General features: G+C 52.2%; 1 protein-coding gene across 2 annotated transcripts in view; it reads right to left on the bottom strand.

The window, feature by feature from the left end:
* Positions 1–203: 203 nt before the first annotated feature.
* Sema5b (semaphorin 5B) overlaps positions 204–9,893 on the bottom strand; it is a 122,899-nt gene continuing 113,209 nt past the window's right edge. Inside the window, exons 12-22 of one of the 2 annotated variants that reach the window (XM_021209378.2) lie at positions 6,252–6,369; positions 5,943–6,124; positions 4,749–4,892; positions 4,472–4,619; positions 4,160–4,385; positions 3,845–4,063; positions 3,103–3,273; positions 2,850–2,999; positions 2,236–2,280; positions 1,648–1,853; positions 204–1,433 (exon numbers count right to left, since the gene is read on the bottom strand). In XM_021209378.2, the coding sequence (XP_021065037.1) occupies positions 1,275–1,433; positions 1,648–1,853; positions 2,236–2,280; positions 2,850–2,999; positions 3,103–3,273; positions 3,845–4,063; positions 4,160–4,385; positions 4,472–4,619; positions 4,749–4,892; positions 5,943–6,124; positions 6,252–6,369 (1,768 nt within the window). In that variant the 3' untranslated portion in view covers positions 204–1,274. Of the gene's footprint in view, positions 1,434–1,647; positions 1,854–2,235; positions 2,281–2,849; positions 3,000–3,102; positions 3,274–3,844; positions 4,064–4,159; positions 4,386–4,471; positions 4,620–4,748; positions 4,893–5,942; positions 6,132–6,251; positions 6,370–9,893 lie in introns of both variants that reach the window. The other variant, XM_029544722.1, reaches the window with a different exon arrangement.

Below are 9,893 nucleotides of genomic sequence, written 5' to 3'. Positions count from 1 at the left end.
GGCAGGCCCACACCTGATGTTGCCTTTGCTGTGCCTTGTGGCCTCACTGGTGAATTCCATTTACCCCCTACCCCAGCTTCTTTTCTGAAAGAGGAAGGGGTGCGTGTGTGTGTGTGTGTGTGTGTGTGTGTGTGTGTGTGTATGCATACGCGGGTACGTGCATGCACATAAACCCACACACACAGAAAGATGGCCTCTATTAAAGTCAAACTCCACTTGGGTTGTTTCCTCCGTCTTGAGAAACCATCTGTTACCTCAGAGCATTGCACTGATGGACTACACGATGCCAAGAGGGCCCACACACATATGCACAAAGACAGTTCCATTTGGAGACTGGATATCATCTTTAATTAATAATGCCACAGCTTAACATCCTTTTTGTTGCTGTAGCAGATGGCGTGTATGTCTGTGTGTGTGCGCGTGTGTGTATGTCTGTGTGTGTGTGTTCCTGAATACATGAGGGGCCAGCAGAGACTCTGGAGCAGTTCTCAGCCAACGAATCTTGAGCAGCAGCAGTCTCCATAGGCATGGAGGCCAGACTCTGCCTCCTGTGGTCTCGAGTCTTCCTTCTGGGCCACCTGTATGCATCCTGAAGGCAAGACTAAGACCTGTGCCAAGAGTCCTGTGAAGGGCCTCTCCGTAAGTCCAGCCCCTGGTCCTCAGTCTTCACTGCCTCTTACCAGAGGGATGCCTCTGGTCAAGATACAGACTGTCTGACAGAGGTGGTCAACCTAGGCCAGCACTGGTCCCCTGTGACACTTAGAGAACAGCATCGGAGTGCGCCAGCCCTGGGCTGAGATCTGAAACTTCTGGAACATTTGATGGGACATTTGATGAATTCCTTTCACTGACAAGCTAGACAAAGCCCAGGACTTTTGGGGGACCAGTAAAAGGGGGCAGACTTAGCTGGTGGTGGCCACTGGAAGTCATTTCCAACTCAAACCTAAGAGCCCATTCTCTGCCATCTCTACTCTCCAAGTTCCTCACATACCCAGTAGGTCCACAGCTCAGACATGGCAGGGGAAAGTGATGGTGGGCAGAGGAGACCATGAGACCTGGGCTGAGCTGGATCTGCAGCCATGTGCCAGCCTGAAGCCAGCCCTCTCTCCCATGGTCAATGACAGCCAGAGCTTTCTGAAGCCAGATGGGAGCCTTACTGGCCAGGCAGCAAGTTCTCGGCCCAGTGCAGAGGGTAAACCAAAGTGGTTCTACGGCCCCATTTCACTGTTCTCTGCCTTGGGAAGGCAAGGAGCCCAAGTCCCAGGAGGATGGGATCAGCTGTTAGGAAAACAGCGCTGTCCAGGTGAGGCCTCAGGCCGGAAGCTGGGCTTGTTCAGTGGGCTGGGGTAGTACGTGGTTGTATACACATTGGTCTGCTGCAGTGGGTAGAAGTTGGCTCTGTCATCAGGGATTAAGTTGTTCTTGTTCAGTGTCTAAGGGAAGGAGAATCAGAGAAAAGCAATGATGAAGGGGCCAGTCCAGGGCAAGGAGTCCTGGAGCCAGCCATTAAGGGAAAAGCCTAGCTTTGACATGACCCTCCATCATGTACCACTGCCTTTCCCCCTCCACCCACCCAGTGAGGTCCAGAATAGAGCCAGGACCACACTACCCATCACCCTGCCCTTTGCTTCACACAGAGGCACCCACCTTGAATTCCATGGGGGTATACTTCTCATTCTTGGGGGTGCCCCCGCCCTTGTAGTGCAAGTGGTTAGGCGTGGCAGGATGGACAAGGGTGGACTCCTGAGACTGGCGCTGGCAGTGCTGGCAAGACAGGTACACTGCCAAGGTTAAGAGCCCGGAGACCAGGAAGCAGGACACGCCAGTGACTATCAGGTGGATGAGACTGAACCCTGGAGGAAGACAGGCAGGGGGTGAGGAAGGAGACCCTCTGATTGTCTTCCTGGGACAGCAACAGCTTCAAGAGGTTCCAGAACATGGAAAAAGGAAAGAGCTTTGGGGCCAGAAGGAAAGGCAAGAGAGGTCGGGGCGGTTGTCACCAGGGCCTTCTCCCCCAGGAGAGCCCATAGGTGGGGTCGGACAACAGGAAGGTTTGGAGACAGATGGCTTTCTCGGATGCAGATTGACACATCCCAGCCGAGACCTCCCTGTAGATGACCTTGAAGCCACATGGGGGACCTCCCCAGGTTTAGCTGTCTGTAGAAATGGTAAGAATACAGATTGGAGTGGTGGCTGAGGGACTGAGGGTAGGGACGTGCGCGTGACTCTTTTTACCTCCACAGCTGGTGGTCTCCTCCACACTGGAAGCAGGTAGGATGACTGCAGAGGACAAATGGAGAAGGTTAGAATAGAGTTGACTAAAGTGAGTAGGGAGACCTCTACCTGGGCTGGCCGTCATCAGAGAAAGAAATCCTACAGCTCAGCAGCTTTAGGCCTTTCACTCCTCCCAACTGCTATGTAGAAGACCTACTTCTCTGGAGGATGGCTCATTCAGTAGGTGTGCAGTGTGAGTATCCCAAATGCAAGACAAAGGTATCATTTCATTTCTTTTCTTTTTAAATATTTTAATTTTTAAAAAGATTTATTTTATTTATATGAGTATATTGTAGCTATCTTCAGACACACCAGAAGGAGGCATCAGATCCCATTTACAGATGGTTGTGAGCCACCATGTGGTTGCTGGGAATTGAACTCAGGACCTCTGGAAGAGCAGTCAGTGCTCCTAACCGCTGAGCCATCTCTCCGGCCACCCCAAACATATCATTTCTGATGCTTCATCCTGTACTCTAATCTAGGCTACGGAGTAAGAAAGAGACCCAGGGTGTCTGGAGTGTGTGTTATGGGGACCAAGGGGAGCATGGTGGGACATTTCTAGCAACAGGACCTACCAGGAATCTCACTGTAGGGGCAGGGTCGGCTCTGGCTGCTGTTGCCAACACAGGCACCTGGTCCTGGGAGAAGCTCCTCACAGCTCCGGCTCCGGCTCTGGGCCCCATCCTCAGTGCAGACACCCCACTCAGACCACAGTGACCAGCCTTCTATGGATTATAGGTAGAGATGAGGTTGGCTGTCTCGGGATCTTCCTGTAGAGGCTTAGCAGGTCAATCACCTTCCCCAACCCCGGCCCGATGCACCCGGTACCTGGGCAGGCCTGTGTTGCACATAGGGCCTCCTCCGTGTGCAGGCCGAGGCAGATGTCCTCACCTGGGGACGGGGCGGGGCTGGTGCAGGAACGGGTGCGTTGATAGTGGCCACCACCACAGGATGCTGAGCACTGGGACCATGCGGTCCAGCAGGACCAGGCACCCCGCACTGTAAGCGTGAGTTGGGTGTGAGAAGGAGGCGGCCCTGGGTTTCATGCCCTCAACACCCACCCCACCCCAATTCATCAGGTCACAGTAGTAAGGGTGTCCTCCAAAGCCCCATATCGGCCCAACTTAAATCAAATTCCCTATTTGGGTAGCTCGGTAGGAAAAGAAAAGGCAAGGCAGTAGTGAAAAAAGATCTCGCTCCAGCTCCACCCCAGGAGTCACTGATGAGTCCATGGTGAGAGCGGATCTCAGTGAGTTCAAGTTCTTCTAGACAGCGAGTTCCAGACTAGTTAGGAATACTGAGACCCTGTCTTTAAAAAAGAAAAGAGAGAGAGAGAGAGAGAGAGAGAGAGAGAGAGAGAGAGAGAGAGAGAGAGGAAGAAAGAAAGAAAGAAAGAAAGAAAGAAAGAAAGAAAGAAAGAAAGAAAGAAAGAAAGAAAGAAAGAAAGAGAAAAGGATCCTGGGACGGCTTGCAGAATTAATTTCCAGAAAGGGAAGATCACCTTCCCAGGCTAGAGAGTTCCTGGGGAGACGGGCTTGCCCGAAGCTAAGGTTTCCTTCTACAACCTTACCTGGGCAAGCCTGCGGGTTGCAGTCTTGGTACTCCGCAGCATCTCCCACACAGGGCAAGCCCCCGTTGCGGGGCTCCGGGTTGGTACAAGTTCTCTTGCGGACGCGGAAGCCCAGCTCGCAGTCCCGGGAGCAGGATGACCACGGGCCCCAGGTAGCCCAGCCTCCGTTCAGAGTGTGTGGTGACGTGCTCCCGCTGCGCAGAAGATCCTCCACCAGGGCTGCAGAGGGCCTCGGGCTCAGCGACCTTGACCTTGAGCTGTCCCTCCGGCCCAGGCCTCCCAGGCTCCCGCCCTCCCCACCGCTCCTGGCTGTACCGTCGGTGTCGCAGGCTCCGGTGCCGTCTGCCGGGCAAGTCCTGGTCTCTGTCCTCCTCTTGCCGAACTGCAGACCGTGCGGGTCCGGCAGCGGCGCGCGGCAGGTGAAGCGGAATCGCTGCTCCTGGCGCGCGCCACCCTGGGTCACGTTCACGGGCAGCCAGGGCGTCCAGGGTGTGTTGCGTCGCACTTCCGGGCAGGCGTCAGGGTTGCAGGTCTTGAACTCCTTCGGGGTGAGGGTGGTTTCAGACCCCCAACCCCGCCTGGCCTGTAGGTCTCCCCGCTCTCCGCGCCCCAGCCCCGCGACCTCACCACTCCGCAACCCGGGCATGAGTTGCCATTCTCGCAAGAACGACGGCGCGACTGCACGCCGCCTCCACAGTTGTTGCTGCACTTGCTCCAGGAACCCCAGGAGGCCCAGAAGATGGGCACTGGGCAAGGTGTATTTTCATTACAGAACCTGGGGAGAAGGGAGGCGTGTCACCTTAAGGCGAGATGCTGTTATCCCAGCTCCAGAATCCAGGCTGGAGGATGCCCAGATGGATCCCACATCCTAATTCCAGCATCTCTGCAACCACAGCTAGCTCACCGCTCCTCCCGGCTCTTGCCCACGCAGATGCGGCCCCCGTGGCGGGGCGCCGGGTTGCTGCAACTTCGCTGACGGACCTGGAAGCCGATCCCACAGGACGTGCTGCACTGAGCCCACGATGACCATGCGGTCCACGCCCCATTCCTGGTGGAGTGGGAGGGGACAGAGACACATGGCCCTCTGAGCCCCAGCTTCTTAGATCTGGGCTGCATCTGAGGCAGATGGATTTTGTATTGTTGTCAGGACTGGCGAGACAGTGACAGAAAATATCAGCTCCTAACCAGGCTGGCTCAGGCAGATTCGTGCATTCATCCGTTTGCTCATTCATGCCTCAAATATGTATTGAGAGCCTTCTTCCATATATCAGGCTGTGCTCAGGGCCAGGGACACAGTGATAGGGCCGGGCCCCTACACAGACAGGCAAAAGGACACACTCTTTAGAGGTCTCAGTTACCATTCCAACCTGAAACCTTCCTTTCCCCCTTCTCTGTATTTTTTTTTCCCCCTTCTCTGATACCCAAATCTCTTAGTCCCTACTCTCCTCCCTTCTCCCCTGCATTACCTTTCCCCAGCCTCAGACATTCATGCCCAAGTTGACCTAAGGGATCAAAAGTTCTTGCTTACTGTTACCTTTATCCTTAAAATAAGACCAATGGCTAAATTCCAACCCATTGAGGTTGCTGAGAGGGTTAAATTAGTGAATGTAGATAAAATAATTATTTTCACAAGTCCCTAAAACTATGGGTTAGTTGTGATAATAACAGTTTTATGCAGTTCCCCAAACCAGGCGGTATAGTTATTCCTTCACAGACATATCTCTTTTAACCTTCGCAGCAACTCTCAGGTGGGTACTGTAGCTAGAAGGCTGGCCAAGGTCATGCCTCTAGCCGGTGCAGCCTGGGTCAACACCATCTCATGCTGTCCCTCAAGTTTGGAACAGCCAAGCTTATTGCTTTTGGCAGCAACTCCCATGCCTGCCCAGTCTTTCTCTTTGCACTTCCTGCCATGAGGCAGGGGCTCTTCCACTGATGTGAAAACTCTTCTGATGCTTGTATTTCCTGCCTCAGACATTAGCTTCCTGCCCAGTCCCCGGCACTGCACTAAAGTGTAAACACCTGGGTGAGATGCCCCATTTCCCCAGTTCTCTCTGTACAAGTCCTAAGCAGACACCATATAAACCCTGCCTTCACCTACCTGGAGCAATTGGCGATATGGATGGCTGGCCCCAGGCACTCGAGGCCCCCACAGCGAGGCCTTGGGGAGTCACAGGATCTGGCCCGGCACAGGCAAGAACCCAAGTTGTCTCCATCTAAGTGCTCACACGGTTTCCATGGTGACCATGGGCCAAAGCCCCCATCCCGTGTCACGTTTCGTACCTGCAGACTCATATAAGGGGGCAAGACTCCTGTCACACAAGGCAAAGAAAGACAGGGAAGGGATACTGCCGGGGAGTCATAGCTGGCACTGAGGGAGGGGAAGGAACAGGCGCACAGGGGTTCTCACAGGACAGGCTGTGATGTTCTGGATCCACAGGCTCATGTTGGAACTGTCCTCAAGCGTGCTGCAAAGTTGCCGCTTCCCATCCCAGCCGCAGTATGGGTCCCGTGCTCCCAGGCATGCCCTGCCAGATAGAGGTCCTGAGCCTCAAGCTCACCGGCTTCCCAGGCTCAGCTTGGTCTCTAGAAAGTTCCTGGACACCCCCTGGTGGCACCTCTTTCTAGCCTGGTTTTCTTCTATAAAAAGGGTTGAATTCAAAGCTGGGGATTTAGCTCAGTGGAAGAGTGCTTGCTCAGCAAGCTCAAGACCACATCTAGCTCCAGATCCACATCTAGCTCCAGAAAGATGAAAAAGGAGACGACTTAGCTTCACTGTGCGCTTGCTGTGTGACTGGCATTGTTAGAGAACTTTCAGAGGCACGAATGAGTTCAATGCAATAACCCAGTGAGGTAGGCCTGCTGCTGTTCCAGGCAGGAAGATCCCAAGAGCTCAGCAAGGACAGACTTAGCCAAGAGACTAGATTTCTTTCCCCAGAGCCAGAGGGCCCCATTGCCCCTCACCTGGGACCACTGGAGGAGGTGTGGTTTGCAGAAGTGCAAAGAGACAGCCTTTTCCTGTTAGACCCTCAGAAACTTGTTCTTAAGCTTGGCCCATTTGAAGATCCCCCGAGGAGCTTGGAGAAGCAGTGGTACCCGAGTCCTCCCCAACCCGAGTCTCTGTGGTAGGGTGGTTCTTATAGCCTCGGGATGATGCTAAAGGTATAAAGGATGATGCTGATTTGAACCAGTAGGATGACCTGGTCTTTGCATGGAACAAAGGTGAGGGGAGAGGAGGGTTCCCAGTGATCTTGTGGAGCTGGGGCCAGACCTAGGTTTCCCAACAGTTCCTCTCCTCACATCCATCCACTCAGCCTTCCCATTGAACTTCACGCCATGACTCAATGTGGACCCCTTTCTCAAAACACAGGATACCTAAGAACAGTCCAGTGTCGTGTGTAGTTTTGTGATGCTTGAGCTGTTTGGGGGCGGAAAGCAGCAGCTAGCACTTTAGCACTGGGAGAATGAGCTGAGCTGCTAGTAGACAGTGCTATCCCACCCTCCCTCCCCTGGCCACGGGGCTATCCTTTCTGCAATGTCCAGAAAGACAGTGCTTCACGCCCCAGTGCATGCCCCAGATGCCAGACTTATACTCCGGGTCTCCTTTCTTCCTTTCCTTCTCTGATTTACTCAGGTAACGTGGCCCCTTTTAATAAGAAGGTTAAATCTCTGCTAGTAGGACCTCAAGGAGAAAAAAAAAGTCTGTGGGGATTCTGGAGTCAGGATTTGCTGTTCACTCTTAACTAGAGAGAGTACTAGATCATGGAGGCCGAGGAACAGGGCCCTCCAGCACGCAGGGAGTCCACTGCCACTCCAGGGCTCACTTGATCCCTTTGCTGTTTCTCAAGCTTCCACCCTGTTCTGCTCTGCTAGGGAGAGTTGAGAGAACACATGGAAAGGGTCCCCAAAAATGGAGGTAAGGAGACAGGAGAGGCCTTGAGAAGGAACACAGGCAGTAAGAGAATGGGTGGGTGAGTTCACAGCATCATGCATGTTTACAAAAGGATTTTCCCAGTGGCCAAAGGGGCCAAGGATGCTGAGAGCCAGAGAGATGCACACAGAAGCCAAGAGCTTGCAGTTTTTGGTGTCCCTGGGATAGATTTCTTTTTTTCCCTTGAAGCTTCATGGACATTCATTTGTCAGCCATGGTTTAATTGATTGACTAATCATTTAGTTAATTGATAGATAAAGTCTCACTCTATTGTCTAGGCTAGCCTGGTGCTTACTATATAGCCTAGGCTGGCCTCCAACAGTGATCCTTCCTTAGACTCTCAAGTGTTTGGATTAGTTGCATAAGACACCATGTTAGGCTCCTTCAAGTTCTTCACATTTAGTGAGTTCAATAGGTCATGTCAAGCATCATGGGGAAAAGGAGGCCATGTGAGAGTCATGCAAAGAAGACACCGACAGCACCTGTTCCAGGCTGGCCCACAATCTTGTATAATCCAGGTGGTTTTTGGACACCTGTGGAAGAGGCCCTGATTGGACCCCACTGAGCACCCCGTGGCCTTCCTGGGAACCCAGAGCACTCCCATGTCTGTGGCTAGTGAATCTGATTCCTCTTCACTCACCTGAAGACAGCATTTATACATTTTATAGCATAAGCACGCTCATATCAAATCCAACCATCAGTTTAATTTGAGGATGTTTTTCACCAGCAGAATCTACCAAACTGGACACTGTGGAGTTCAAAATAACCCAAGTGCACAAGAAATACTGGCAACTTATGGCTTTGAGACAATGTCCACAAACTCAGAGTTGGCTCAAGAAGCAGCAAATTCAACCAGTCAGAACCGAATAGAGCCCGGACTCAGATTATGACAATTAGGATTCTCTCTGTGCGCGTGAGGCATGCACACTCGCATGTGGAGGCTGGAGGACAACCTTGGGTGTCACATGTCCATCTCCTTTAAGACATGGTCGCTCACTGGGATGTAAAGTTCACCAGTGAAGCTCCACTGCTGGCCCATGAGCCACCTCAGTGACAGGATTACAAGTGGGAGGCACCGCAGCAGGCATTTTTATGTGCGTGTCAGATGTTGAGCTTAGATTCTCATGTTTGCGAGACAAGTGCTTTGCTGACAAACACCCTGAAATCCCCCAAATAAGATTATGCTTAACAAAAACAAATGTGTGCTAGCAGAGAGAATGCTAAGGATGGACATTTTGAACCAGCTTATGGAAGACTAAAGCAGAAGATTCTGGAGGTACCCCGTGTGCCTCACCCTCCTGTTTCCTCCAGAGCCTTGCTGGGCCTAAAGCAATAGCTTCCAGTCTTGAGTGCAAATCCTACTTTCCAGGGCATCTTTTGAAATGCTTAAGCAAACAGAACAAAATGCCTTCTAGCATTCGAAATTCTGGGACTAGAAGTCCAGGCGTTAGAAATTTCATGCCTGGTGAATAATTATGGCTGAAAGCTTCTTTTGTCCCAGGGCCATGTTTGTTAAGGTCCCAAGTCAAGTGGAATCTTGTTTCCCCTACCTCCGGTCCTGACAGAATAGGGGCACAAGGGAGGAAGACAAAGTAGAAACTGGACCTGCTTTTCTAGCCCCAGGTCCTCTCACATTCTCTGCTTTTCCAGTTAAGGTTTAGAGAGAAGGAGGAGAGGAGGAGATGACCAGATTCTCTACAGATAGCCCACCCTGATGGTCTGAGAGCCATTTGAGACTCTCCTCTCCAGGGCCAGTGCCTCTTCCTCCTCCTGCTGCTGTTGCTGTCTCTGCTGCCAGCCACTGCTGCTAGTAACTAAAGGGGCTCCTCAGCTGAGTCCACACTCACTGCCTTTGGGCTAACGGGCACTTCAAAGCTGACGGAATAAGGACCGTGTTTTAGAAAATGAGAGCCCCATGCTAAAGAGCAGGAGGGTGCCTGTCACTATAGAAAGTGGTAGAAATTTAGAGTTCTTTCATGAAAGGAGCCATCAGGCCAATAATATATCACCATGTCTCTCTCTCTCTCTCTCTCTCTCTCTCTCTCTCTCTCTCTCTCTTAATTCTTTTATGTATACAGTTGATCAGGCAAAAGGGAACAGGTTTATTCCATGGGCTCTCAA

The sequence above is a fragment of the Mus pahari genome, chromosome 12, assembly GCF_900095145.1.
Source record: "Mus pahari chromosome 12, PAHARI_EIJ_v1.1, whole genome shotgun sequence".
NCBI classification, from domain to species: domain Eukaryota; kingdom Metazoa; phylum Chordata; class Mammalia; order Rodentia; family Muridae; genus Mus; species Mus pahari.
Note: the sequence above shows the minus strand (reverse complement) of the source record. Positions and strands in the feature narration are given on the sequence as shown.